This window comes from Spizellomyces punctatus (genome assembly GCF_000182565.1).
Source record: "Spizellomyces punctatus DAOM BR117 chromosome Unknown supercont1.10, whole genome shotgun sequence".
Classification (NCBI taxonomy): domain Eukaryota; kingdom Fungi; phylum Chytridiomycota; class Chytridiomycetes; order Spizellomycetales; family Spizellomycetaceae; genus Spizellomyces; species Spizellomyces punctatus.
This window is the reverse complement of record NW_015971546.1, coordinates 286,637-312,547: the sequence shown is the minus strand read 5'-3', so window position 1 is coordinate 312,547 and position 25,911 is coordinate 286,637. Positions and strand designations below refer to the sequence as shown.

Genomic DNA, 25,911 nt, shown 5'->3' with positions numbered 1-25,911 from the left:
CCAGGGCAATCCAAGTGTCCGCCGCGAAGTTCCTGCAATGCACCATACCACTTGAGTAGTATGGTGGTGCATCGACCTCTGCTGCGACCGGTGCCCACATCATTGTTTACTCACTTAGTACCAGCTGCACGTATTTGCGTACGGCAAGTCCATGTTCTCAGAACACCCATTGTGGGCACGAAGACGACCATGCCGACACCAAACGAAGAGGCTGTGCGGAGTCTACTTGCTGCACCCGAAGTTGCGCCTTTGAAGAAGACATCTTCGTGGTCCATTTTGGTATGGATTTTTGGCCTGTTAATCTAATACTGGATATACGGGCTTCGACCTCGGTTGTAACAGAATTCACGTATGTTAGTGTGCCGCACTAACCAGTGCCAATATGCCTAGTGTGATTCCGCCTGCTGTTACCGTCATGGTAAAGGAGGTGACGACAAAGGATAATTCAGAGATTGTGCGGTTTCTCAGAGTTGGGAGAGAGGCTATTTTCAAGGTTGGTGTTCTTGCCATTTCATGCGGTTTCTTTCATTTCACAGAAATAACTTACTGTGCATTTTTGGGAATGATGCAGGCTTATACCGTTGCGGGTACTCCAAAGGTTAGCAGAGATTTCCTAGTGCAGTGCTGTTAAGACTATTAATGTTGATTTTGTCAAAGGCCATCAATGGTTTAACAGAGTTCCGAACGGCCGCCATGGAACAATGCCCTGAAGCATGGAAGGAATTGGAAGATACAACAGCAGCCTCTAGAATCCCTGAAGGATTTTCAGATGTTCAAGCTTGGACTGCACGTGGGGAGGAAATGTTTGATACGATATACAATCGTTCAGGTGGGATGCACAAGGCCAGTTGGTCATTCGGATCGCGAGTTATTCATCATTGGCGTATAGCAACGAGATTGAAAACAATCCTATCTGGTATCCACCCAGACCTTCTGCCACTTATATTGTCTGAGTCGTATGGCAAAGTGTTATCTAATGGAGATGCTCTGGATTTAAAGGATACTGAATTGGTAATGGTCGCAGCCTTGAAGGTTCAGGGCGGCGCGGTTTCAAAGCAGGTGGAGAGTCATCGAAGGTATGCTCTTTTTAAGGCTTGCCCTGTCCGTTCATTAACGCACATGAATTATTCAGAGGGGCGATCCGAATGGGGGTAAGTCAAGCCGAGGTCGAAGCTGCCGAGTTCATAGCAGATCAGATTGTCGTCAGATTCGTCGAATAGTGCAACTACCTTTAGATTGTATTCGCTATATATTAAATACGTTCTATATACCCGCTGCTCAGAGGTGTATTTGCGGCCACCATGAAACGCATCCAAAATCTGGAAAAGGAAAAGCCTTCAACCCTCCATTGTGCATGTAAGGTGCCACGAACAGGGACCCTGACAATGCAGCAAAGAGGAGCACCGCACACCATCTTAGGGGATTGGGCAAGGACTTGTACATCTTTGTTCGAGACCACTGCAGCTCCATAGCCAGTCCCACGAACTGGATCAGGAAGAACATGCAATTTTGAGCAGAGACTTCCTTGAATGCAACAAAGTTCACGTGCTCGTGAAAGACTCCCGATAGCAAGAATATGTTGAAGGCAGCAAGCATGGTTGCGGACATCGAAGGAGGTTTCGCGTCATTCCTTTCCTCGTCCACCTTTTCTTTTTCATTATATCTCACTCTTTCGTTCGGGCCGCCACCAATGATGGCCCTTGCCAGGCATTCTTGGAAAGGCCCATTCCATCTCCATCTCCAAAAGGCCCGTAGAGATGTAGCCGCGTAGGGCCGCTCAAACATGTCCCGTGTACGAACTCGTAATAGAAACTCGATGATGGAAAACAACACGTCCGCGATACCGCCCATCCATAAATACATGATCAGGCCTGCTAGCACGGTTGCAATGTATCGAGAAGGTGATAAATAAGTCGTCCCCGCCCAGAATTCTGCAGCTTCAGACCCATTGAGGAACGGAACGGTGCAGGACGCAAAGTGGAAGCCCACAAGCTTGAGGATGCCCCTACCAGCCTCACATAAGCAAGGTCTGATCACGTGGTGTAGGTGATGAGCGCATACCTTCCCGTTCTCCTCAAAAACCGCTCCCGGCGCTCGCCTGGATCTCGAAGATGCGGGTTCTTTCTGTCGACAAAGGCGTGTAGATATCCACAAAAGTGCCTGACGTTGCCCTTTATTGATGATTCAAGAGCAGCATTATTGAGGATCTCCCAAGTCCGAAGGGCTGACACGTGGACTACAATCAATATTTTATGAATCCTTACATAAAAACACTTATCAATCTTACCAAATACCCATGCAATTGTCGTCATGAACAAACGAGCATATTGCCCGGGGTGTGGTAGGATAAATGGCGTTGTCACCAGATAGCTTGCGCATATGGACAAGAGAATGCAAGATCTTAAGGCGGACACAGGTAATGCATGGATAATAAAATAGGTCAAAAACGTAAGCCCATAGAAGAAAAGAACATTCAAGGCTACGAGAGAGGCAGGTGAGAAGGACGTGAAAAGGGACATTGGTGGGTGAAATCGAGGTGAACTCGCATCGCCTCGAACGAATCGTCGTCAAAAGGCGTCCGCGCACTCAGCCGATCATGCCGTTTTGGGAAGGTTCAACGATTGCTGACTGATGCTTACATAATCGCTTACGTCTGACTCCGGTTGACCAGCATTGCCCAGCCTATTTCCAATGCCTGCAAGCGAGCAGACTGTAAAAAGGGAGGGCAGTGCGGAGATAATGCACTGAATAATTATAGCTTTGGTTCACTTTTACGCTGTAGTGGATTCATGCTTCCATCACACATTCGATACGGTGCAGTACGCAATGACTGAAGATCAAACAATGTTATTTGGTAGTACTCGAGCAAAAAGAGACAAGTGGGAAAATAAGAGAGATAGCAAATTTGATGAAACTACTGCGTTAAATACGTTGTTGTCTGCTGCCCAGACTCCATCACCCGTCACCATATCGAAAAAAACCGCCGTGCAAGTTACGATGGACGCAGCAGATGACCGAAATGTACTGGAAGGCGACAGGATGTGTGGGAAATTCTACTGCGGCACCATGCTCAATGCTGGCCACTCCTGCCTTCTGGATCCTCATTATCATAGTGGTGACGAAGCCTCGTCCATCGGCGATGTTGGATCGATCGATATTACTGATTTCTTCACGGATAATGGACTTCACTCCGCCTGCCATGACATCGCAAGAGATGTTTCCGGGGCGACTAATTCTAGTGAACTACTATCTGAATTGCTTCCAGTACGTACTGGTTCCAAGGCTGCGTCTAATGAACGTGCTACCTCAAATCATAAGGAATCCGATCACGGTTTATATGAAAGCAGTACGGGCGGCGAGGAAACACACAACTGTTCCTTACCCGTATCCACCACCAACCTGGATGAACTCTTATACCCAACGCACCATGACGAAGCAATGTCCAAAGCATTTGCTGCTGCTGCTGAAACCTCCCAATCACATTTACCTGTTCTGGTAACTCCCCCGTCTCCACCATTGCCAACACCCAAGAGCCGACAATCCCTTCGACGACTGTTCAGGCCACGCTCAACTTCATCCTCGAAAAGCTCGATCAGGTCTGTTGAAACAACGGCGAGCACGAATAGTTCCATCATAGATCAGTCGACGTTGAACGTGAATTTGGGTCTTCCCCGCGTTCGTAGAAGGTCCCATGTATACTCGCAGCGTCGCTCTCTAAGTCATGCGGGGGCAGTGGCTGAAAACGCACCGATTGATATCGATCACCTAGCTGCTTGCGATTCTGATGACAGTGCGTCGTGCCGGAGCATCCCATTCGATATAAGTGCTCTAGCTTTCGATGACACCAAGCCGTTTCTGGATGTTTCGTCGCGCAATCTATCTCATTTCCCACGGCTATCCGATCGATTTGGTGGCTTGGTTGAACTTCATATGGTTAACAACTGGATTACGGCCATACCTGGTGCTTGTCTGGGGATGCTCGTCAATTTACAGGTTTTGGATATGAGTCAGAATTTGCTGAAAGAACTGCCTCCCGAGATTGGATTATTGACAAGTTTGAAGGAGATTTACGTACGAGAGAATCGGTTGGAGGTGGTACCCACAGAATTTGAGCAGTGCATCAAACTGGAAGTTTGCGATTTTAGTAGAAATCGGATAGCAACTTTAAGTAAGAATTCCAAATGATTTAGCAGGATCTTGTGACAGCGGTATACTTACTGTTGCATCACCTCAATGTAGGTCCAACGATCTTTTCCCGCATGTGCTCCCTTGCTACAATTGACATCTCCCACAACAATCTACGTATCTTACCTTCATCCATTGGTGTCCTGAAAGGATCGCTAACCTCGCTTCAAGTGGACAGTAACCCATTTGACCCGTCCTTTATGAAGCTTGTGACACCTCTTATCGCCGCCATACAACTTGAGAGGGAAACAAGTCTTTCGGTACCACCTCCCAGGCAAGGTTCCACTGAAGATCCCGAGAGGAATGACAGCGCGTGGTCACAAGGAAGCACTACGTGGAATGATGATGAGAGTACTGGGCCTGGTACGCCAGGGTCAATACGAAGTGGAAAGCGGATTCGTAGTTTACCACCAGGAGGACTGACACCTGACCAGTTTGCGAAACTTGAAGGACTGTTTGCGGTCAAGTCTCCACCAAAAGAAACACCCTCAGGTAGTTGGAGGAGCACGCCAAGTCATCGAAGCAGTTATCCCAGCTATCGACCGTCCGTGTGCGATGTTTCCGCCATATTCGGTGAGACGGGAATGTCTGGACGAGCAACACCGAATGGGAACTTTCGTACTCCGAGTGGCAGTGTTCGGAGTCGTCTGGGTATGGTTGGTGCATTCGGCGTTCTGGCCACTTCTCCACTGTCGGTGAATGGCGGGGATGGGACAAGTAAGGATGAGTTCAGCAAAGATGATGCAACTGCCGTTATGGATGGAGAGAAGCTGGACGTTGGGCTGGATCCTGGAGAAACGGGAACTATTGGGAAATCCAAGCTGTTTGGTCGAATTGGAAAGCGAAAACCAAGAATTTCTTCCTCAGGTATTGGCATTATTACACCAGTATACTGTTCATCTCTACTAACGTGCAGCAAATGGCACCAGAGCCGGGACAGGTTAATCGTAAAAGCTCCGTAAGCGAATCCTCCCCAACTTCACGCAAAACTTCAGCTAGCCTCCCTCAATTGATGATTGGGCCGCGAACCTCTTCGTTGGAGCCATGTGAGTCCCCCACGGCGACCATACCAAGCACCCTCACATCTTCGGCAAGCATTACGGAAAAGAAAGTTGCATCGAACAGACATCGTATCTCCTCATTTTTCTCCAAATCATCGACACAGCCAAAGGCCATCTCCGATTCGGCCGGTTGCTATTTTGCTGCTACGCCAGAGTCACCATCACGCATCTATCTTCATCGGCTTCTTAACTACCTCCGGGATGCACACGACCTAGATCCACGCGCCAACGGCGCTAGTGTGGAGGTTCTCACGCAGCCTCGTGAATCTACTGCTCCAGATCCCGGTGGAGACCAAGTGCATGACGCCAAGCAAGCTGAACGATTAAGAAAGAAGCAAACCCCAGAGCGAAGGCGTAAAGTAGTGATGGAGATATTAACCACTGAGCGCACATATGTGGAGCAGTTGGAAGCACTATTAGATGTTTACATTCGTCCGATCGAGGAGAGGGGAATTCTCAATGCGCAGGAGAACAATGCATTGTTTGCAAATGTCAAAAGTATTTTGCTGTTTCACCAGGAGTAAGTATTCTAGATGTTATGCTGTTTCAACGAAAATGTTGACAACGGATGACACTACCTGGATAGGCATTTGCTCCCGGATCTGGAAAAGAAATGCAGTAGTCCAGAGCAGCAGCTCGGTCCGGTCTTTCTCGCTGGCGCACCTTTCTTGCGCATGTATTCGGTAAGAATACGATGCAGCTCCGAATATGGAGGTCGTTGGCTGATTCAATTTCCCACTGTCAGGCCTACTATAACAACTTTGACGCAGCAAACACGTTTGTATGTCACCTTGAAGCTCAAGTTGCATCAAACAGCCCGGCAAACCCCTTCCCGCTTCCCGCGTCAAGCGCAGCATCCACAAACATGCAAATTGTTGCACAACGGGCCGCGAGCAAAGCACGAGCTAAACAATTTCGAGAGTTCATGCAAGAAGCCAAAAAGGACCCACGGCACACTCAAAACAGCCTTCAATCATTCCTCATCTTGCCTGTACAGCGACTGCCAAGGTACAAGCTTCTGGTAGACGAACTCTTGGAGTGTACTCCCACTGAGCATCCTGATTATGCGGAATTGAAACGCGCGAGGGAGGAAATTAGGCGACGGGTGGAGGAATGCAATGAGAAAAAGCGAGAGTGGGAGGCCAGGGAACGGGGTCTGGGTGTTTTGCTGAGGGTACGAGTTCGCCCGTGGTCTTCGGGTGCGGATGCTGTAAAGCACGTACCGCCTGGAAGACGATTTGTAAGAGAGGGCGTTTTAAGGGTCCTCAAATGCGTAGAGTTTGTCGGTGCAGCAACTGGAAGTATGCGTGTCGATGCTTTACAAGCGTGTGGGGGGAAGAAAGACCGTTTCAAGCAGAACGTGGTGGGACATTTGATTGAAACGAGATTTGGTGTGAAGGGAGGCGGACCTGATACCACTACATCCGCGAAAGATGAGGATGGTCTGACGGCACTCCGACTTACACGTACAGCTGGTAAAGAGTTTCGGTTCTTCCTCTTTACCGATGTGCTGTGCTGGTGTAGAGCAAAGGCTGGCTCAGACGGCGAACATGACCTAGTACGAGGCATCAATATTGTGCCAGGGGATGAGGATAGTATTGAAATGATTGAACTTACGGCAGGACATTCAGTCAGTTCATCAAAAGATAAGGTGAAACACGAGGCTGTACTAAGAGTGCGCGATCGGGAATGTATTGTTTATATACGTGGAAGTAATGAAGGCATTCGAGGATGGATGGAGAGTATCAAAGAGGGTAGTCACATTACTGGATAGAGGGGTGTACTCTGTATGTAGGGGTTTAGTTAAATTCAAAATTGATATGGTCCAGTCCTGAGGTTGACATATGCACATTTGTGCTCTCGCTACCCTACTGTAGATTATCGGACATGACTGCTATATGGGTTGCCCATGCTTAAGCTTGCAATGTCAAATGGTCAATACATAAATACCACATAAGAAGCTAGTTTCTAAGGGTTGTTATTGGAGGCCAAATGCGCAAAATGCGCATTCAAGGCTACAGTCGCAATGTTTTTGAACCACAAAGACATTTTTGGTGTTGGAGCTCCAGTATGGTATTTGATATTCTAGGCAATTTTGTGATCTGAAGCGCAGCACTGTTCGAGCGCGCGCCATTCGGAAGCAAATGCCAAATCTCATTAGCTACAAACAGCAGGCGAACGATCAATGTCAAAAGCCTGCGTATTATACGCCTTGTTTCCCCAATCTCCAAACTGAAATTGCGTTGATGCTCACGATTTCGTCAATATTTAGGCGCTTCGCCCCATCAACCAAACTTTCCCTTTACTTTTTAACAAAACAAAGGCAAAATAACAAAACAAATCGCTAACATCCCAAAAGCCTTTTCCCCCTGTTGCCCCCCCATCTCTCCTCCAGTCCCATTCTCCAACCACCACCTGACTGCTTGAGGAGGCGCGTTGTGTAGGTTTCGTCCCCCCCACAAATATCCCACTTCAAGTGAACAGTGGCACAGTCATGTTATTAGTGTTCCAAACTGCTTCCTTTTGGGCTTAAAATCACAGGTACACATTTCATCAGCAGCCCCCCTTCTCCCATTTCTAGTGTGTTGTGAGTGTGTGTGTTGTTGTCGCTTATAAAAAGGAGATGGCTTCGCTTCCCCCCCAGCAGAGGTCAACCACGTCGTCCTCTTGTTGAGTTTTTTCATCCGCTTTTTCCTCATCGATTTCGCTTCGATCTCCCTTTGAATTCCTTTCAAATATCACAGTTTGCTGACATGAGGTATGTATTAGTCACACGCTTTGCCGCTTGCCCGCTTGACAGCCACATAAAGGACTGGGCTGAATTGTTATGAGCAGAATCGGTGCTCACCTCAAGGCAAACCCACCATTGGTCCTTCTTGTCGGCGCAGTCGGCGCAGGATTGGGCGCTGGGGCCTTTATGGTAACGGTGAGTAGTGTGTTGCCTGCGCAGAGTTGCCTGCAGGTAGTAGCTGACGCTTTCGACGTAGCATTTTCTGCGAAATGACCCCACTGTTGTCCTAACGAACAAGAAGGGCAACCCATACCCTTGGCTCCACGTTACGCCTGACAAGAACCTCAAATTGTATGCTGTGAACCAAAAGGTAACGATAACTTGTTCTCATGTAGTATTTCTGCTTTATTGAAACTGACGTGCGTTTGTCGTTGTGCAGTTTGACAAGTTGGAAAGACCCAAGGTTTTCTAAATCGATGTGGAGAGAGGTTATGATCTCGAAATTATACAAAATGTCATTGCTCATTTAGTTGCTCGAAAATTGCTTGACAAAATCTTTAATTTGACAAGAATAAAGTAGATGCAAATCATTCCATTTTGGTGTTGCATTTTGAGAGTTTCCTCTTTTCTTGCAAGCGTTCGTTCTGACACAATTTCATACCTTTGGCGGGGAAATGGAATTGAAAGTCACAAACGGTTGCCTTAAAGACTAGCACTCTTGCAGTTACGTTTCTTTTTGTAGTGCCTTCCGAGACTCAATGTTTTTCAGTATCATCCATTTTGAAGTTAGGTTAGCGAACCTGGTGGTCAGCCCAGTAACATTGTTGTTTTCCCTTTACTGTAATTCCCTTATATCGTCCATCACCAGCCCCAATAATATCATCCCAGAGGCATCGCCGACGTTATTCGTCCCTGCATTATTTCTCTCGGCCTCGCGTTGGATTTACCATTATTTTAACTTTATAGTAATTAGTCAATAAATTTTGCTAATGACTCACATGTCCTTTGCGTATTTTTATACCGGTTTGCTTGAATCTGGACATTTGCCAGGTTTGCCTGCATTTAAGGATAACAAGTCGACCTCTGTAACAAGAAAACAGGATAGATAGAAAACTGGGTATATATTCTGACGTTTACCACAAAGTAGGCGCAACGGCCGTGTAACTTTTACTTATTGCATCCTTATCTAGGAAACCTCTTGAGAGGATATCGCGGCACTTTTCATCGCTCCAGCCGGAAGAACGGAACCAACATTGGCGGAACCCCCATGCCTGTTCAACGATTCGTTTGGAGCTGCGCCGCCACTTGTCGTTGACCGGGTCAAACCAACAGGATTGCCACCCGATCGCAGAATCGTACTGGGGCCTCCAAAAGCTTTGGAAACCGATGGTTCCGAATCGCTATTGTCGTCACTGTCGCTTCCTTTGGTGCTACTTCCCGATAGGTTGAAGCCGACTTTGACCAGTTTGGGCCCGAAAATGAGGCCAATAACTCCTGTGACAGAGACAAAGATACGGACCGAGTAGAGTATGAAGCCTATATCTATTAGTGCAAAGGTGAGGAGTCAGTCAATAGATCCTGTCCAAGTTATTTGGCTGAGAAGGAATACTTACTGGCACCTGTGACAACCGTTCTCTGTAAAACCTCTAGCGAAGTGCACACAAACAAAAAGTTGTAAATACTAAGCCCGATATACTGTGCTTCGTTATACGCGGATGGAGTTCCTCGCATACGGAGGGCGACATAAACTCCCCAAAGTAGAATTGCTAGCTCGACTCCCAGTATTCCCAGCTGAATTTTCCCCTGCTCGCATGCCAGATATTCGTCCACGTGAGAGATGTCGATAGTTTGCGAGATGATGTCCACCCGAACGGGAGAAACGATGGTCCAGACGATGAGGTAGCAAACGAGGACGGAAACAAGTATAGAGAGGTACATGAGGAGCTTACGGTCCGTGAGTGGCGAACGGGACATGAGCTTGTGAGGTTTTGATTTGAAGATGAGGCCGACGCGGTAGGCTTTGAATAAGAGACCTTGAGGTTTACAGAGTTGACATTAGCGGAGAACAAAAAGGCGGAATCTATCTCCAAAAACTTACTTCCAAACAAGAGCCCAAATCCGATATGGTTTAACCACTCGGACGCCATGCACGACAGGGACGAGACCGAGAATCTGACCGGCACCGCAAGGTACGATAATACGGCCCCGAGAGCAATCAAGTACAAGAATGTCGGAGAAGCGGCAATAAACACCTTTGACTTCCTCTGAACAAAGGCTACGACCCCAATTACAGCAGACAGAGTTGCCAATAACGCTGCAATGACCGTCATAGCCAAGCGAACCGTCTGGTCCACCTCCCTTTCATTGTACACGATGTTCACGAAAGTGCATTGTGCAGCGCCGGTCTGCCCGTTGGTGGTTGTCCCAGTTGGGCAAGCTTTACAGGTGGAACTTGCAGGATCAGAGTAAGTTTCTGCTGCGCAGGGAACACAGCTGACGGACCCCGTATCCGATGCAAATGTTCCAGCTGGGCTACAATGTTCAACATATCATGGATGAGGCACGTTCAAGAAATCCATGATCACAAGCAAATGGTACACACCATGCCTCAGGTTCCCATCCTCCGTTGAGTTTTACAACGTACCCTGCTGGCGCGTGTTGACACTGGGTTGCGCCAGCTGTGAAACTGAATGACCCTGGTGGGCAGGCTTCGCAGGTTTTTGTTGCGTTTACGTACACTGTCCCGGGCTCGCAGCTATCAGATCCAAGGGAAAGATGTGCCACTGATGAGAGGGAATATACACGTATCAGTTATCTATGTTACTTGACGAAAACCACCAAAGACATAACTCACCCGTATCCATCTGCAACCAGAACTTATCCATTCCACCCACCACGAACAACGACGTTCCAACACGACTAGCCTTGGCAGCCATAGAAGGAGTCGTAACGGGATCATTGTGGCGTGCGACGGGAACGATATCGTTGCTGTCAATTTCTTGGACATTGTCAATGGACAGATGGGAGAAAGTTTGGGTGGTGACGTTGTAGAGCCAGTGATCGGTTTTGAAGACGCGATCTGGTGGTCGTTTTGTGAGTGAGGAAGACATTCGATAGGAAGGGAGTGGCCGGTAACTTACATTTTCTAGGGTCAGGATCAACGTTTGAGACACCTCCTCCAAGAACGATACTGTCAAAGTACGGAAACGCGTAGTGTTCGCACCGTGGTCCAGGTGTTTCCTTCAAGCAGAAAAACAAACTGTTTACAACCAATTTTACGCACGCATTTCCGGATATGTTCTTACCGATCCGGCCAAGTTCGGAAAGACCACGTTCATTGCCACCCACTCCTTTGTTTTTGGCACAATATGATTCACATCCACCATCCGCATCCAGTCCTGTCCTTGTCCGCCCACAACGATCAGTGCTCCTTGCGAGGCAACCCAGGAGGCTGTATGCCAAGCCCGTGCAAAAGGCTTGGCGCTGAGAGTTGTGGGAGTGTGCCATTGCTTTGTGGTCAGGTTGAAAGCTCGGATGTCGTTGTAGAAGGAAGTCCCGTCGTACCCACCTAGTACGTAAAGATGTGTGAGCGAAGGTGAGACCGGCAATCTTCAAACACTTACCAAACAACACAACCAGATCCTCTGAAACGGTTGTCAGCGAATGTCCCCAGCGGGCTCCGACCGATCCATTGACAGATTGCCATCCCATGGGCCTCTTACTCGTGTCTAGAATCCAGACATCGTCCAATGCAGAGAGATCCTCGCTCATGCCGCCGTGAAGAACAAGAATGCTGTCGGATTTTCCCGCAGCGGTTAGGGCTGGGTGATATCGTGGCGGAGGAAGAGGCCCAGTTAGATCTGCGTTAATGGATTTCCATGTTCCGTGAGTTCCCAAGTTGGGGTAGAAGAAGAAAAGATCATTGCTCATCATGTATCTATTGAAAGTGATGATTGTTAGTTTAGCATTCGGTGGGCTGTTAACTTCCTGCATTCATTACCTATCTTCCTGGCCCCCTAAGAAGCGAGACGAAAAAGTGGATGAATAAACCAAGCCATTGCAAGAATCCAAAAATCCGTAACTGGTCAAAGAACCTACCAAACAGCGCAATGACCGAGTGATTCAACGTCACCATTCCATGGCCCTCCCTCGGGGCGACCCAATCGCCAGCAGTCTCATTGAACGCTGAAAAGGAGAGCTGAATAGCCGTGATTTGCACCACGGCGCTTTGGAGCACCAGTGCCCATAATGCCGCCGCGAGATATATACGACCGTACATCTCGCTGACTACTTTTTCTCTTGCTGACTTATTGGATATTGAATTGTACGCGATTGAACTTTAGGTATAACAATCTTTAATTTTGTGACATGGAGGGAGACGAGTGTAGGCATTAAGCTAAATAACACCCACTATTCCTACATTCGGCGCATTCGGCGAGATCTGATACGCTGGACAGCTTGGAGCATCTTGTTGTGTGAGGCTTGTGGGTGACAGTTTTTCTTTGTATGGATGCCTCAGGGAGACAACCTTGAAAAATAAACTAAAGTGGTCTGATGTTTTTTTCATTGTTCAATTGGCGCCTCTTGTTCGTTTCCATCTTTCGATCGTCATGTGAGGACGACTTGAAGGTTTCTGGTTTAGAAATGTGAGAAGGCGGCCCTTGTTCTGGAATTGAACAAGCAAACAAGTCCCTATATCATCCAGTGGCTCATCACCTAGTAGTGGGGCCTACTGTGCTGTTTGGTCAATCCTTCAACCAAGATATGTCGGACCACTTACTCCGAACATTTGTTGGGAGTGTCTTGTATTTGGTAGAAGCAACCTGTCAAACAGGCGCCAGCTTTTCAAATGAAGCGCCTTCCAGATGACGAAACGCCCGCTGAGTGCAAGTCCCCCAATTTCGCTCCAAAACCCAAACGAAAAATAAAAACATTTTTGTTAGTGATCTCTTGGTTCTCTTGGTATTCTTGCTGTATTGTCTGGCGCTCTTTGTAAAGACACCAAGGTGCTGTCTACAAAAAGAAAGTCCGCCATTAACATCGGTTTAATAAACTTGGCTGCACAAACAGAAACCCCCATGGTGTAGCTAGCCACCCTCCGTTATAACCCTAGTATACTTCATTGAGTTCGGTATGGAAGGGTGCTGTTTGTTTGTCGGACATCCTGTTGTTAGCTAGGTTTTGTTTTGTTTTGAAGGTTTCTGGCGCGTCCCTAATGTCCCCCAGGATTACTTGTTGGCAGGTATATGGGAGGCAAGATGCAAATAACATTGAGGCGACAAAGATGATCCAGAATGTAAGGAAAAAAGAAGCTACAATCCCTTTGGTCCCTATTTTCTGACATTTGAAGTTGTTTGCACACAAAGGCGTGGCGACGAGAATGCATTTTTGAAAGGAAACTTGGGTGTATGTTCTGGATGCTTCGTTATTGGGAGGCAGTTTGCTTTGTTCTCCTTTCATTCAAACGGGGAACATAACAAATACATCTGCAATGATTCTTGAGTAAGATGTCAAAGTCAGCTGGGGATCTCATCACAAGCATTGTCGGAGTGTGTGGCATTCTGCAAGCAAACTTATTTGGATCTAACACTAATCAAGCGAGCGTCTCCAGCAGGGATAGACCAAAACAAGTAGTGTCCCCAAGTGGAATAAAAAGGAACGCAAGTTCTCCAGTAGAGTTTGACGACAAGGTGTTTATTGCAACACCGTAGAAAAAACTATACCCAAGGCAACAAAAGCACAAGTTTGATCCAATGTATACCCTACCGCTCCTGGGCCTCTTCACCACCTCCCTTCTCCTTTCTACACCCTCAACTCATGCTGCTGGCCAAGATGTGATCTCAAAATGGCTCGAGGAATTCCGTCCATCTGTCCTCTCCGTTGACCAACAACGCAGCGAACTGGAATGGTTTCAGCGCGTCGCAGCAGAGCGCGGTTTGCAGGGTGTCACCGTCCAATCAACCGCCGAGAGTATCACAATCCACAGTTATGAAAGTGATACTCTTGCAAGAGCTTTCAGCGATATAACAGGCATCAAAGTCAATCATGTTATTATGGATGAAGGAGTAAGTTTATGCTTCGTGTAGCTTGGTCTTGGTGGATATCCTTTGATTGACCGCGCTTTTATGTAGAATCTTGTGAGCACCATCACAGAGCAAATCCGTACAGGAAAACGATACTTTGACATTTATGGTAAGTGTTTGCCCAAGTAACCTTCATCCATACAAGAGTCTTACGATGTTCTTTTACTCAACCAGTTCATGATGCCGACTCGAACGGCTTTCATCTCCGTTCACAACGTCTGCACACGATCGCCAACAAAATCGGAGTGGACGGCAACGGTGACCCAATCTACGAAATGAACCCACTCCTCGCCCCAGTCACCAACATGACCAACCTTGATTTGAACGATTGGATGAACATTTACTTTGGCTCGGATTTGGACGGGAATATTATTCAATTGACGGATCAGCAGTTTGTTAACTTGTACTTTTATCGGTATGATTGGTTTACGGATACCGGTGAGCAAGAAATGATCCCTTTCGTACCTGCAAGATGTAATCCTAACTAACTTTCATTCCCAGATATCAAGAACGTCTTCAACGATACGTACGGCTATACCCTTGGTGTCCCCCGTACCTGGAAAAGCTACGAGGACATTGCCGAAATGTTTCGCCACCGCTGCCGCTTCCTGAATAGCGACGATCTCATTCCTAAATGCATTCGTCCAAGCGATACGCCCCCGGTTGGATGGGATGGTGCTCGTTCAGTCTACGGACACGCCGACTATGGTGCCATGTCTACTCTCCAGATCCTGGACGGAAAGCTCGGATGGAAATACTTGACCTCGTTTTATGGTGGCCCTGCTGCAATGAGCTGGAGGTATACGGATGCCTGGTTTTCAATGGCCGGAAGTGATGATAAAGGGTTGCCAAATGGTGGAGTAAACGGAACCGGTGTCGATGACTGGGGTATCAAGGTGGTGAATCATGTTCCCATCGGTGCTTCTGTCGAACGCGGTGGTAAGTTAGTTTGCATCATTGTCCCATAATGAAGATATGGAGCGTAATGCACCTTTCCTTTGTCTTTTTTATAGGTGCAATGAACTCATATGCAGCCGAATACGGTCTCAATCGCTCTATTGAATGGATGTTCAACTACGCTCCTTCTGCTGCCTTGGACTGGGACTTTCTCACAGCGGGCTCCAAGCCCGCACGAGGGGACATTGCCCAAATGATCTTTGAATACACTCCCGACCTCGCCAAAGACTATTATAAATCCATTTCCTCCCCCGTCGTCAACTCCAATGGCGAATTGAGGTGGAGAGTTGCCCCGTCCCCTGTGGGACGATACTGGGATCGCGGCATGAAAGTTGGATACCAAGACAGTGGTGCATGGAGTATTCCAAAAACGACAAAGGGAAAACAGTTGGAGGCTGCATGGTTGTGGGCACAGTTTTGCGTTTCAAAGACTGTGGATTTGAAGAGGTTCATCGTTGCTGGAACGCCCATCCGAAAGTCGAGTACGTTGATTATTTTCACACTTTGGCTACTTGTGATAAAACTCTTAAACTACTTTTGCTGTTGTTTGACTTTATAGCTATCAATGCCAACTACGTGAGCGACCGTATCAAATTCTGGGGCGGCCTCGTTGAGTTCTATCGTAGTCCATTGAGACATTTATGGACAGGTACGTCACCACTGCCTACGCAACCTCAAACCATTACTGTTATTTAACCTGCCACTATCACGTCCAGACACTGGCACAAATGTTCCTCACTATCCCGCTCTGGCGCAAGTATGGGCTCCGAACTTGGCCAAAGCCATGGTATGGGCCAACGGCACAGAAGAGGGTCGCGCTGTTGGGTATACCCCTCGCCAGGCCGTTGATGGTATTGCCCACGATATGGATATCCTCATGCAGCGCATGCGGTTTAATCTAAAGTCCCCCAACCTTGCACCCGTAAACACGGATCAAAGCACGTACTATGCTCATGCACCTGATGTCTCGCCAAAGGCGGAACGGACAGAAGCCTACGACGTCAAGTGGACGATGGAATTGAATATGACCGAGAGTTACCAGGCATTTTTTGATAGATACATGCTTTGCATGGCGCCTGGAGATGCTGCTTGCTCTGCCTGAGGTTCTTGATTGGATGCATTCTTTATGACTTGTGTGGTTTCGAATAGTATTTTATACCAACGTCACCGTCTTGAATCTTATTAGGCAACGTCTGCAGTTCACAATTTTACATTATCCGAACCTTCTGATCAGTCCCAGGAAAATGAATGCCTATAGATATTGCCGTCACAAATCTTTCTACTGTCAAACTGTCAAACAGCCAATAGCTTGAACTCCACTTTTTTCAGTAACCATGCTTATATAATTTCTGGCTCAACAAAAATACTATCCCCTCCTCTTGAAGTCTGCCAGGTGCCGCCCGCCCTCCTTTTCCTCCCTCTTCCTCAGTTTAAAAAGTTACCTCCACTCCAAAGATTTAATACTTCACAAGGGGTAATACTCGCTAACTCTCGTGTGGCCCACCTCTCTGTAATATTGAATAGCAAACGACATTAATGCATCGAGTTGTCCACAAGAAGCAGCTTGGTCGGGTGATGCTGTGACCATAGTGTGAACATGGCCGTCTACCTCAACCGCCCGCTAGAAACTGAGAGCCTTTATCAACTGAACTGGCGTAGCTGAGCGAGACTAGTCCAACCGCTATTCTTCACGCCTGTAGCTTTCCGTGTCCACTTGTAGAAAGCATATCCTACCATTGGATAAAGGAGCGGCAGTGTCCTTTTAAGCGGCTATCATTAAATCAGTCACAAGTGTCTCTGGCGTTTCTGTCAAGCACAGCTGCTATATCTTTTCAAAGGCAAAAACGTTGCAGACGTAACATTATATATATACACAAACCCCACGCAGAACCTTCTAAAAAGCGGCCCGATTTCTCACATCTTCAACCTTCTTTGACAATTCACTAACAGTCCTATCCATATCCTCCGCAATCTGCCGCTTCACTTCATTCGGAAGGAGGTTAAACTGCTCGCACAGGTCACCATCAATGACGTTGCGTACGGGAATGTAATAGGATCGGTAGGCAAGGTGGTCCCGTCCACAAAGTGGTGGGAACTTATTGCGCATGTGCATTTCGAGTTGCTGGAAGAATTCAACGTCCTCCTTGGATTGGAATGGGATCAAGCAGCCAATTGTACCGAGAAGGGTTGTGTACACGATGATTTCTCGGCCACCAGGTACTATGACAGTTTTGGTAACAGAGGTAGGGCTTTCGCCAATGAAAAAATCTGCAGCGTGCTCCACCTGTTATAGTAATTTCAGCCCATCAGTATCGGTACCATACATTGACTGTAGAGCATGACACACGAATGCACAGACCTTATGTGGTGCCCCTTGCAAGTAACCCTTCTCATATACCAATTTATTTCCTGTTGGGTCCTCATCCACCTCTTCAGATGTTTCCGCAGGTAACCTGTCAATAAAGATATTCCCAAACTTGTCTCCACCGGCGACGGTATCATAATCCACCATGGTCGTCGCCGTAATCCAACGCGGAGTTGTATCGTCGGCGAAAATTACTATTCGGTTGTCAAAGTGTCGGTAGGACGCAAAGTGTACAGATTCTTGCACGTCTCCTACAACGATGCGGTCGCCTTGGGTGTGCAGCGTTAAGATGTTGTTTGGGAATTGCTGTTACATACAAAGTGTGAGTGGTTACGAATGGAAAATACCGGGTACCTGCTCTGGGAACATACCTTGTTCTCACACTTGCGGAGTAACTTCTTCTTGCCCAAGTCATAAATACGAAGTATTTTGCCCATTCCAACCAAAAGTCTTCCTTGGAACGCACATAGCGCGTAAGGGACATCGTCGATCGGCGTCTGCAAAGGACTGACGATCAGTCTCGTGTTCCCATCCATCCATGTAGAAATACAAGATATACCTTATGGAGAAGCTCCAATGCGTTCCCACCATCCACAAATCGATATGTATGAAGGAACCCGCTGGAACACGTCTTTGGTGAAAGGGTGACATCCGCTGCCGTCCCCACAATCAAAAACGCCTCGCCCTTTTGACCATGGAAGATACAAGTGGTGATACTGCGAGGCACAGGGTGAGACATAGCTCGGCATGCATCCAAAACACGTCTATTACTCACCTGAAAGCAGCTTCATTGTTATCTAATTCTAATAGATGCGCCGTCTCGCTGGTCATTGAGTTGAGTATCCGAATGCATGAGGCCCACTTTCCGGCCTCGGCTCGTGGCAAGCCAAACTGTTCTGGAGGCAATTCCTCATACTCTTCTCCTTCGTCCATTTGATCGGCCTAAAATCATCAAGCCTTAACATCAACTTCTAACTGTTGATCTAAGAAAAGCAGAAGAAACCATGAAACTCAACCTTTTCGGCGATTCGTTTCACCTTATCCGATGGACACCAGGTGTTGTGCTCTGATTCAATGATGACGAAATTACCGCTGGGCTGGTGATAAATGAATCGTCTTGGAGTATATTTCAACGGGATAATACTGTGATTGAAGACGGTGCTGAGCTTTTCCACCGTAAAGATGCTAGCAAAAGCAACAAACATCAGCTCAATCCTAGATACTCTTGCAAGTTCACACTCATACGCACTGTAGATTGTTTGATTCGATCGCCACAATGCCCTCAGGACATTGTTCGGAACAAAAGCTTGAACCATACTCAAGCATAGGAGCACTGAATTTGCAAAATTGAACCGCATGGCACGTTAGTTGCCCATTTCCATCCTTACCAATGTGCATCGCACCAAACTTACGAAAGGGGTATCAGCTTGGTCCTGGATTGATAGGTGAATGATAACCAGGGACGGCTAGACAATGCTAGGACCGCAGGTGAGCCTTGAATTTGAACCTTGAACAATTTGACGGGACGCGATCCCAAGAACCGAAATCGTGTGTCGCTCAATGCACCCGTGATACTATCGACCGTAGTTCGGAGAAGTAATCCCGATTGCAATCCAATATTTAGGTACAATGTGCCTGTCGCCGTTCCCGTGTCACTCATTTCCACCAACGCAAGTGACACTGGCATATAGCTGACCGCCTTGCCACATATATAAGAGTTTTGCATTGAGAGAAGTCACGAGAGGCTACTTTACATACCTGCATTCCCAGTGATTGCAGACAGTTATCGGGATCCAATGAGAGGATTCGCACGGTGTTATCCTCACATCCGACCGCCTACAATGCAGCGGTTGGGAAGAGCCACGCTTTGTTGGAATAGCATAATGCACGTGTACATACCAAGAATCCGGACCTCTGTCGCCCTTCCGGAATAGGACCAATACTCAGGGCAGTGATCGGAGCAGCCATTTCCTTTCGATCCTGGAACTCGTTAAGCTGCCCATGTGAATCCAGCTCAAAGTACACCACCTCTCCGCCGGACAGGGCAATAACGACCTGCACAGAACCATCAGCAAGGGGTCAAAAGACAGCGACGGCAGTCGTACATACCTGCTTGCGATTACATGCCGCTCTCACGATGGTCTTGTTACCTGGCGCCTTCCACTCACTCACACGCCTGTCAGCGCGAATGTGCCGGATACCACGAGGATAGACCTACCAACTCACTGTAAGATTGTACGAAACTGATCATATCTGACCACTTTAAACATACCTGTACCAACGCATCCTCACCAAGCTGTGCAACAGTCAAGGTTGGAGTGCTATTCAGGAAACCTGTATCGGTGACTTCCTCAACCGTCTCTCCGATGGACAACACAAGGGTGGCGTCGACAAAGGAGACAATGATAAATGAATCAAATTCCTCTGAAAAAACAGTGATATTAGATTTACGCAAGAATGCATCACTGCGGTGTCATGTCCTTCCATCATCACTCACCTTGTGCATTGGCTTTCACTGTCCAAACCGCATTTGGATTGCCGGGTAGCTCTGATACCGCCATTTCAGATACTTCTAACCCATGGCGAAGGATACGGAATGAAGAACGTGCCCCTCGACCGCAAAGTGCGTAGATCTGTGGGCTATCGTCCTCGGCCAAGTTCAAGACCTTTGCATCTATTAGTGGTGATATCGATTCCAGTTCATCCACGATGGCAAGATTCCGCAAGCCGCGAGGATTGAAGTATACAATCACTTCATCCGCATCATCACCCTGGGGAAGCTCAGCACTTTGGTACTCCATCTGCGCTTCATCATCATCACCTAGGTTTTCAATCTGGTACAGGTAACTGAAGAACAAGTGTCAAAAAGTTGCTGGGGAGTCATGCATCAATCGCTCAAGAGAACTCACTGATTCGCAAATTCGCTAGCAACAAACAAGAAACCAGTCTTCAGCAAGCACATGTTTGTTGCTACTGGAATAGTGTCGAAATATTTGATCTTCAAGTTTTGAATCCCACCAATGACGCCATCGGCCCCCGCTGTGTAATCCATCGTGATTTTGAAAACGTCCCCATCCTCAGTTTGCGCCAAAATGAAGAACCCTTTCTTCAACTTGTGCATGACACTGGATACAATAATAACCCCTCGGCCCATCTCCATGTCTTCGCCATTTGCCGAAGGAGAAGATAATAGAGGGTCGGGACGTCGAGGAATTGGGACACGAACTGACGGATAGTCTTGGTGCCTCCATGTAATGTAGTTTTCCGAACATACCAACACTCCACTCGGCCCGTCCACACCACCAGGTACAGGAATGAGCTTGTTAGAACGAGGATCTATTGGATCACTCCATTTTCGGACAACGTGGTTAAGGCCAAGATCCAGCTCGTAGTAGGTAAGCACCTAAATGACAAGTAATGAGAAATGATTCCAATCATTTGTCAACAACGGAGGTGTGATCTCACTTTTTCGGCGTTTTGGAATGCTTCGCCAGTAGGATCCTGATCCACATCCGAATAATCCACCTCGATGCAGGCAAAAACAGGATTCTCAAATCCAACATCAACTCCAATAAGGTCGTGTACAAGAGTATGTGACTTGTGAGCTTCCAGCGGTGACGAGATGGTCAATCGGGTAGATGCATCTCGGTTCAAAATATACACCAGCTTCTGCTTCTCGATGGCGCCAATCATCACAGCTCTCCCTTTTGGATCGGCTGCAAGGTATTGTCCAGGGACAATTCGACGACATCCACTCTTTCCATATGTTTCCTCATGAACGCGGTCAAACGTGTTTTTCGCCGGATTGTACTCTAGAATGACGATTCTGCCGGAATCTGATCCCACCACGATGTAATCTAAACCACAAGCAAAACAGTTAGGATGCAGAGTCAAATTGTACGTGTGTCAGCTACGAGCTCATAATGTCATGGAACATGCAAATCCCATGTTCATCAAGGCAGTATCGTTGCCAGAAGATGTCACACACCTTTCGAGCTCCCAGTTAACCGAAACGGTACTACAGACCGAATGATTCCAAAAACATTGTGAGTCAGCAGGGAGTGAACCTTTCCCGTCGAAGGATCTGGTTGTAATAACTCCAAGACAGAATTTCGAGCGACCAGAATCTCCTGCTGCTTCGTTCCCGCAAAGTTCCCAATCACCGCCTGGTTGATCCCCGTTGTCTGCTGCAGAGTGACGTTGTACAGAAACATGTCTGCTGTGGGGGTCGAAACGGGATGGTGGAGTTGAAGGAAGACGGTTCAGTCAACCGGATTGTAAAATACTCAGCGCACGATCTGGCGAGGTGCAAGTGAAGGCGGCAAGGGATCCGAGGAACTGCTAAAGTGGAATGCCAGATCGTTTTGTATCGACCTTCCAAGGAGAGCAAGGCAGCTGTTGCCATGGAGTTGAATGGTGGCACAGGCATGTACGACTAAGCCTGACGTTCATTCGCACTTCACGCACTTTTGGCCTGAAAGGCTTCTTGGAATGGAGGAGATGCCCATCTCTAACATCTTTGTCTGTTCAACATCTGTCATCATCCTGCGCGCCAGCTTGAGTATTAAACTAGGGCATCCGAGACTGCTGAAATGTGCACAGCCATTGTGCAGATTGCAAGCTGGTCAGCACAGCAACGTGCAAAACTTGAGACGTTCAATACACCAAAACATCGCTAGCCATACTTGTCTTGAGCTTGTAAAGGTGGTATCGGCTAGCTTGCCATGTAGCGTTCTGGAACAGGGACGGCGACATCTCTGGATGGCAATCAGGTGGCTCAGCTGTGGCTTGGACCGCCGGTGAGACTTGAAGGTGGATTGGATAAGCATCATGTCCCCCAACCATGCTATCCCGCACCGGACGAGGAAGAACACCAGGCACATCACACGGCGTGCAAGAGCGCTTTGCATTCAAGTATCTACGTTTTCGATGCAAAGATGTTCAGAAAACTATCGACTTCTATCAAAATCTGGGCATGTCCGTCGACTGGCAGACAGATCAAATCTCTTATCCTGCTGCTGCAGACAAGGACCGACCGACACGGGACAAGGACAGGCGAAAAGAGGAAGTGCCACCTGAGGTCAAGATCACAGAAAAGGCAACTGTAGTTGCATTGTCGTATCGTCCAACAGGCAAGACCACCAACGCACACAATGTCCAGCTCATTTTCGAAAAGGTCGTGTCGGGAGATCAGGTAGAGGAACAATCGCCACACGAGTCGCAACGGAGTTCCATGGATCATTTAGCATCTAATCACGGAAAGCCAGGGCGTGTTCCCCACAACTATGAGTACCTCGTCATCTACGTCCATTTCGTGCATCGTCTGGCAAAAAGGTTGTCCATCAAAGGCTTTGAAATTGTCCTAGCACCACTGGACATTGCCGAAGTCAAAATGTGCATCACACGGGATCCGAATGGATTGGAGGTGCGGTTAATGGAGTTGACGGATAGCCAGCTGAATGTCCCATCCACAAAAAAGCAGTGGTATGCTCGTTTGGGGTACTATGCAATACCGACACTTCAAGCCGATGCATCTGTTCGGTGGTATGAAACCATTCTTGCTTCACATCGAACAAGAACGGCGCAAGGACAGAGAATCACAACTTTGGACCTGGCTATACAACGGACACCTCGATCGGGTGGTAGTGGGGGAGGAGATATAGGGACATTACTGGGTATACCCGGTACACCCGATCGTCCAATTTCACGCAAAAAGCCTGGAGCCGCTGCAACGGTGCGACAGGCTATTAGCCAAGGGCAAGGTTTCCGTCTTGTGGACACGGAAGACTTTATCGTCGGTCTCTCCCGGTCGGTTTATTACTGGCTTGGAAACGACTTGCGCTCGGCAACTTGCACCGTCTGCTTTACCGAACATGCCGATTTCGGGTCAGGCACAACTCAAGGTGGATTTTACGATCGAAAGGGTTCTAAACTTTTGGGTCTCGGTTTCGAGGTTCCAAATCTGGACGCAGCCATAAACCAACTCCGCTACGAATTCAAAGAGGATCTAGAGTGGGGTCACTGCCGATCGCGGATTCAAGGCATCGGAACGGTGTCGAAACTGTACGATAAGCTCAATAAGCTTTGGATTGAGTTACATGCGCTGAAAGGTAGCGAACGGGAGACGCCCGTCAGAAGTCCCAATGCCCCTTCTGCGGAGACGACCGAAGATGAGACGGGCAAGCGCGGACGAGACCAGTTTGCCATTAATTTCAGTCATTTGTCGGGGCAGGCTCGAACACTTTCTGAAGGTGCCATTTACCGACTTCGCAAACCAGAGGATGTCGATATCAATCTCGGTGCCCCCGCACCGCCTCAACCCACCACTGGACTACCCGTCCGCGCCCAATCGATATCTCTCTCTCCTTCGACCAGTGAAGAATCCATTAGCTCTTCCTTATCATCTCTACATATAATTGACGGAGATATCGGTAGCCAGGACCTGCTGAAACCAAAACCACCTTCAACAAAAGTTCCCGCCAAGGGGGTGGCAGGAAATCTGCGGAAAAAGCCATCAAAGGCCGATCGAGAGAGATGGACGTTTTTGAGTAGGGCGAGAAGTACGTCTGCATCTTGGTGATAGAACCGAAATTATAATGGTTTCGTTTTATACATATGGCTGCATCATTAGCATTGCTTGGACATTCTTAAGTAAACAGTCTATATATGAGGCATCTTATAAAATTAAAGTAATCTGGTTGGGTTGGATATTCATACGTACGGGGTGCTCTGGACCTTTATATTCGAGGCGTGTGTTGAAGGTGAACGAGGGGAAATGACTGTCCCAAACCCACATCCTCCTCCTTCGGATGATAAACAAACGCCCGTTTCCCAAAATTAACTTCCACCTTCCATGCTCTAATCGCTGCGACAGCCACATATAACTCCCCCCAAATCCCCTCACCAGCCGTTCCCAGGAACCTTCCATCCCTCGTAAAATACACAGACCCCACCCCGGCATCATACCCACATCCCAGCACCGTACCACGCTGCACGCCAGCAAGTTCCAGATCTGTATCGTATTTGATGCCTTTTGCGAACGCTCCGTGGTAGACCCGTCCGTCATCGGTGTGGTAGCCGATACTGTGAGCATCCCATCCAATATGATGAAAGGAAGAGTAAGGTTTTGTGGCCAGGCCAAAGGAGAGAAAACTGTTAAAGTTGGGTCCAGGATCCAGTACGACGAGTTCGTAGTAAAACTGTGGCGGGATGGGTTTTGTTGAGAAGCAGGAGCGGGCTGTTGTGGAGCCAATATCTGGGAAGTGGAGTGTGTAGGGTGATGGGAGGACGGCTGAAATGTATGGGTCGGAGGGGTGAGGAAGGGGATTAGGTGCCATGACAAGGTCCGACGTAGCTGAAGTGGCATCCACGCATCTTGGCCTCGGCCACAAGCGCTTAGTAGCCAAATGTGTGGCGCCCGACATACTGTTCGCAAGCTTATACGCAAAGGGCTCTTGTCCAAGGTTTATTTGCACTTGGCAGCCCACTGAGGACGTCACGACTGGGAACCATATCTCCCGATAGTCATATGGCGTGCTAGTGATCACATACGGTGCATCACCTACCCAGAAGCCATTCAGAGTGAAAAATACCGTTGCGAGTGTGTCGCCCTGATCAACGAGATACCCACACCCAACAATATCTCCACTCTTCCATGGTGGCGCAAATTGAAAGCGTTCCCCGTCCCGATGACCGAGAGCTACAGAGCCGTCTTCACTGCAGTATCCAACACTATACGGCAAGATTCCAACAGGGTGAACAGACGAGTAGCCCTCTCTCGCTAACCCAATGCGCCATGTCCCATCGTGTGTACTTGTTACTTTGATTTCGTAGTATGCCATGGAGGGATTCGTACGTTGCTTCCACCCAATTGGCAAGACACACAGCGGCATCCCACCGACCACAGACCGGTCCCCACGGCATCGCAAGCCGCGATACACCCTATTGTACCTCACTGTTCCATTCCGCTCTTCCAAAACGGTAATCACCGAATCGTACAGCAGGTCCGATGCATCAGGACCGTGGTTCTGCGTAAACGTGACGTCAAGCCCTGAATGTGTCAGCAGAACGTCTGGATTCGCTCCGAATGCCCATCTTCGGGGAGAATTAAAGAGGAGGTACCGGAATAGACTACAGGTTTGAGACAGACGGATGTAGGTTTCCGCATCCAGGAACTCTGTCACGGCCAACAGTAACTCTGCCGGTAGGGAGGATAGATCCTGGGGGGCCATGAAGGAAGGCAGAAGCGACGCTGCAGGCCATGATTACAGCCAAAAGTCATGTGGGGTGTAGGTCCCATATCTTTTGGTGTCCGAGGAAAATCGTTTTGCTGTTTTCTGTGACAGTGTGACAGTGCAGTACCGCCGATTATGAAATACCTCCAAGCCACAGATCGTGTTCACATAAGCTAAAAACCGATGCAAGCACTAATAATAGACGGATGATCCTGAGTTTTTTACCTCACGGTGACATTCAACAGTATGTACCGTATGTCTGTCATAACAATGGCGAGGACAATATGCTCGTGCA

General features: G+C 48.0%; 9 protein-coding genes across 10 annotated transcripts; 5 read left to right on the top strand and 4 right to left on the bottom strand.

Moving 5' to 3' along the window:
* Positions 1–24: 24 nt before the first annotated feature.
* Positions 25–1,310, top strand: SPPG_05821. 2 transcript variants are annotated; one of them, XM_016754032.1, is made up of 6 exons: positions 25–279; positions 391–493; positions 572–598; positions 658–829; positions 890–1,076; positions 1,133–1,310. In XM_016754032.1, the coding sequence occupies exons 2-6, from the start codon at positions 416–418 to the stop codon at positions 1,218–1,220; spliced, it is 552 nt and encodes a 183-aa protein (XP_016606888.1). In that variant the 5' UTR covers positions 25–279; positions 391–415; the 3' UTR covers positions 1,221–1,310. The 2 variants fall into 2 exon arrangements, with proteins under 2 accessions (XP_016606888.1, XP_016606889.1); XM_016754033.1 differs by having other exon boundaries at positions 359–493.
* SPPG_05820 (uncharacterized protein) lies at positions 1,177–2,572 on the bottom strand. Its single transcript, XM_016754031.1, has 3 exons — positions 2,288–2,572; positions 2,062–2,224; positions 1,177–2,005 (listed from the first exon to the last, which is right to left on the bottom strand). The coding sequence occupies exons 1-3, from the start codon at positions 2,517–2,519 to the stop codon at positions 1,279–1,281; spliced, it is 1,122 nt and encodes a 373-aa protein (XP_016606887.1). The 5' UTR covers positions 2,520–2,572; the 3' UTR covers positions 1,177–1,278.
* On the top strand, positions 2,533–7,075 carry SPPG_05819 (uncharacterized protein). Its single transcript, XM_016754030.1, has 5 exons — positions 2,533–4,168; positions 4,240–5,052; positions 5,115–5,766; positions 5,833–5,929; positions 5,992–7,075. Exons 1-5 carry the CDS (start codon positions 2,827–2,829, stop codon positions 7,018–7,020), a joined length of 3,933 nt encoding a protein of 1,310 aa, XP_016606886.1. The 5' UTR covers positions 2,533–2,826; the 3' UTR covers positions 7,021–7,075.
* A 718-nt stretch (positions 7,076–7,793) lies between these two features.
* Positions 7,794–8,572, top strand: SPPG_09309 (uncharacterized protein). The gene is made up of 4 exons (XM_016757468.1): positions 7,794–8,004; positions 8,082–8,172; positions 8,234–8,347; positions 8,417–8,572. The coding sequence occupies exons 1-4, from the start codon at positions 8,000–8,002 to the stop codon at positions 8,447–8,449; spliced, it is 243 nt and encodes an 80-aa protein (XP_016606885.1). The 5' UTR covers positions 7,794–7,999; the 3' UTR covers positions 8,450–8,572.
* Positions 8,573–9,079: 507 nt separating this feature from the next.
* On the bottom strand, positions 9,080–12,357 carry SPPG_05818 (uncharacterized protein). Its single transcript, XM_016754029.1, has 10 exons — positions 12,076–12,357; positions 11,978–11,993; positions 11,601–11,914; positions 11,283–11,545; positions 11,118–11,217; positions 10,832–11,056; positions 10,580–10,760; positions 10,076–10,509; positions 9,591–10,010; positions 9,080–9,519 (listed from the first exon to the last, which is right to left on the bottom strand). The coding sequence occupies exons 1-10, from the start codon at positions 12,254–12,256 to the stop codon at positions 9,164–9,166; spliced, it is 2,490 nt and encodes an 829-aa protein (XP_016606884.1). The 5' UTR covers positions 12,257–12,357; the 3' UTR covers positions 9,080–9,163.
* A 1,106-nt stretch (positions 12,358–13,463) lies between these two features.
* SPPG_05817 (ABC-type sugar transport system) lies at positions 13,464–16,237 on the top strand. Its single transcript, XM_016754028.1, has 7 exons — positions 13,464–14,042; positions 14,109–14,169; positions 14,235–14,498; positions 14,562–14,999; positions 15,074–15,499; positions 15,577–15,666; positions 15,734–16,237. Exons 1-7 carry the CDS (start codon positions 13,731–13,733, stop codon positions 16,117–16,119), a joined length of 1,977 nt encoding a protein of 658 aa, XP_016606883.1. The 5' UTR covers positions 13,464–13,730; the 3' UTR covers positions 16,120–16,237.
* A 535-nt stretch (positions 16,238–16,772) lies between these two features.
* Positions 16,773–21,791, bottom strand: SPPG_05816 (U2 snRNP complex subunit RSE1). Its single transcript, XM_016754027.1, has 16 exons — positions 21,371–21,791; positions 20,848–21,239; positions 20,292–20,785; positions 19,880–20,229; positions 19,655–19,806; positions 19,492–19,596; positions 19,282–19,437; positions 19,141–19,218; positions 18,795–19,081; positions 18,632–18,715; positions 18,399–18,567; positions 18,158–18,324; positions 17,942–18,098; positions 17,754–17,879; positions 17,377–17,688; positions 16,773–17,301 (listed from the first exon to the last, which is right to left on the bottom strand). The coding sequence occupies exons 1-16, from the start codon at positions 21,594–21,596 to the stop codon at positions 16,912–16,914; spliced, it is 3,645 nt and encodes a 1,214-aa protein (XP_016606882.1). The 5' UTR covers positions 21,597–21,791; the 3' UTR covers positions 16,773–16,911.
* A 77-nt stretch (positions 21,792–21,868) lies between these two features.
* Positions 21,869–24,149, top strand: SPPG_05815 (uncharacterized protein). Its single transcript, XM_016754026.1, has one exon. It carries the CDS (start codon positions 22,226–22,228, stop codon positions 23,960–23,962), a length of 1,737 nt encoding a protein of 578 aa, XP_016606881.1. The 5' UTR covers positions 21,869–22,225; the 3' UTR covers positions 23,963–24,149.
* On the bottom strand, positions 23,950–25,705 carry SPPG_05814 (uncharacterized protein). The gene has a single exon (XM_016754025.1). It carries the CDS (start codon positions 25,611–25,613, stop codon positions 24,120–24,122), a length of 1,494 nt encoding a protein of 497 aa, XP_016606880.1. The 5' UTR covers positions 25,614–25,705; the 3' UTR covers positions 23,950–24,119.
* Between the last annotated feature and the right edge of the window lie 206 nt (positions 25,706–25,911).

Excerpts from the sequence above, each read along its gene's own strand:
- SPPG_05819 (XM_016754030.1), top strand. The coding sequence starts at position 2,827 with ATGACTGAAGATCAAACAATGTTATTTGGTAGTACTCGAGCAAAAAGA. Across the intron at positions 4,169-4,239 it reads AAATCGGATAGCAACTTTAA|GTCCAACGATCTTTTCCCGC; the intron begins GTAAGAATTCCA and ends ACCTCAATGTAG. Across the intron at positions 5,767-5,832 it reads ATTTTGCTGTTTCACCAGGA|GCATTTGCTCCCGGATCTGG; the intron begins GTAAGTATTCTA and ends CTACCTGGATAG.
- SPPG_09309 (XM_016757468.1), top strand. Across the intron at positions 8,173-8,233 it reads CTGGGGCCTTTATGGTAACG|CATTTTCTGCGAAATGACCC; the intron begins GTGAGTAGTGTG and ends CTTTCGACGTAG. Across the intron at positions 8,348-8,416 it reads TGTATGCTGTGAACCAAAAG|TTTGACAAGTTGGAAAGACC; the intron begins GTAACGATAACT and ends GTCGTTGTGCAG.
- SPPG_05814 (XM_016754025.1), bottom strand. The coding sequence starts at position 25,613 with ATGGCCCCCCAGGATCTATCCTCCCTACCGGCAGAGTTACTGTTGGCC.
- SPPG_05820 (XM_016754031.1), bottom strand. The coding sequence starts at position 2,519 with ATGTCCCTTTTCACGTCCTTCTCACCTGCCTCTCTCGTAGCCTTGAAT. Across the intron at positions 2,225-2,287 it reads GACAATTGCATGGGTATTTG|CCCTTCGGACTTGGGAGATC; the intron begins GTAAGATTGATA and ends TCCACGTGTCAG. Across the intron at positions 2,006-2,061 it reads TTTTTGAGGAGAACGGGAAG|GGGCATCCTCAAGCTTGTGG; the intron begins GTATGCGCTCAT and ends TGAGGCTGGTAG.
- SPPG_05818 (XM_016754029.1), bottom strand. The coding sequence starts at position 12,256 with ATGTACGGTCGTATATATCTCGCGGCGGCATTATGGGCACTGGTGCTC. Across the intron at positions 11,057-11,117 it reads TGATCCTGACCCTAGAAAAT|ATCGCGTCTTCAAAACCGAT; the intron begins GTAAGTTACCGG and ends AACGACCACCAG. Across the intron at positions 9,520-9,590 it reads AACGGTTGTCACAGGTGCCA|ATATAGGCTTCATACTCTAC; the intron begins GTAAGTATTCCT and ends TTGCACTAATAG.
- SPPG_05815 (XM_016754026.1), top strand. The coding sequence starts at position 22,226 with ATGCTATCCCGCACCGGACGAGGAAGAACACCAGGCACATCACACGGC.
- SPPG_05821 (XM_016754033.1), top strand. The coding sequence starts at position 61 with ATGGTGGTGCATCGACCTCTGCTGCGACCGGTGCCCACATCATTGTTT. Across the intron at positions 280-358 it reads CATCTTCGTGGTCCATTTTG|TGTGCCGCACTAACCAGTGC; the intron begins GTATGGATTTTT and ends CACGTATGTTAG. Across the intron at positions 599-657 it reads CCGTTGCGGGTACTCCAAAG|GCCATCAATGGTTTAACAGA; the intron begins GTTAGCAGAGAT and ends ATTTTGTCAAAG.
- SPPG_05817 (XM_016754028.1), top strand. The coding sequence starts at position 13,731 with ATGTATACCCTACCGCTCCTGGGCCTCTTCACCACCTCCCTTCTCCTT. Across the intron at positions 14,170-14,234 it reads ACGATACTTTGACATTTATG|TTCATGATGCCGACTCGAAC; the intron begins GTAAGTGTTTGC and ends TTACTCAACCAG. Across the intron at positions 15,500-15,576 it reads AACGCCCATCCGAAAGTCGA|CTATCAATGCCAACTACGTG; the intron begins GTACGTTGATTA and ends TTGACTTTATAG.
- SPPG_05816 (XM_016754027.1), bottom strand. The coding sequence starts at position 21,596 with ATGTTTCTGTACAACGTCACTCTGCAGCAGACAACGGGGATCAACCAG. Across the intron at positions 18,716-18,794 it reads ACCAAGCTGATACCCCTTTC|TGCTCCTATGCTTGAGTATG; the intron begins GTAAGTTTGGTG and ends TTGCAAATTCAG. Across the intron at positions 18,099-18,157 it reads AACAATGAAGCTGCTTTCAG|TATCACCACTTGTATCTTCC; the intron begins GTGAGTAATAGA and ends TGTGCCTCGCAG.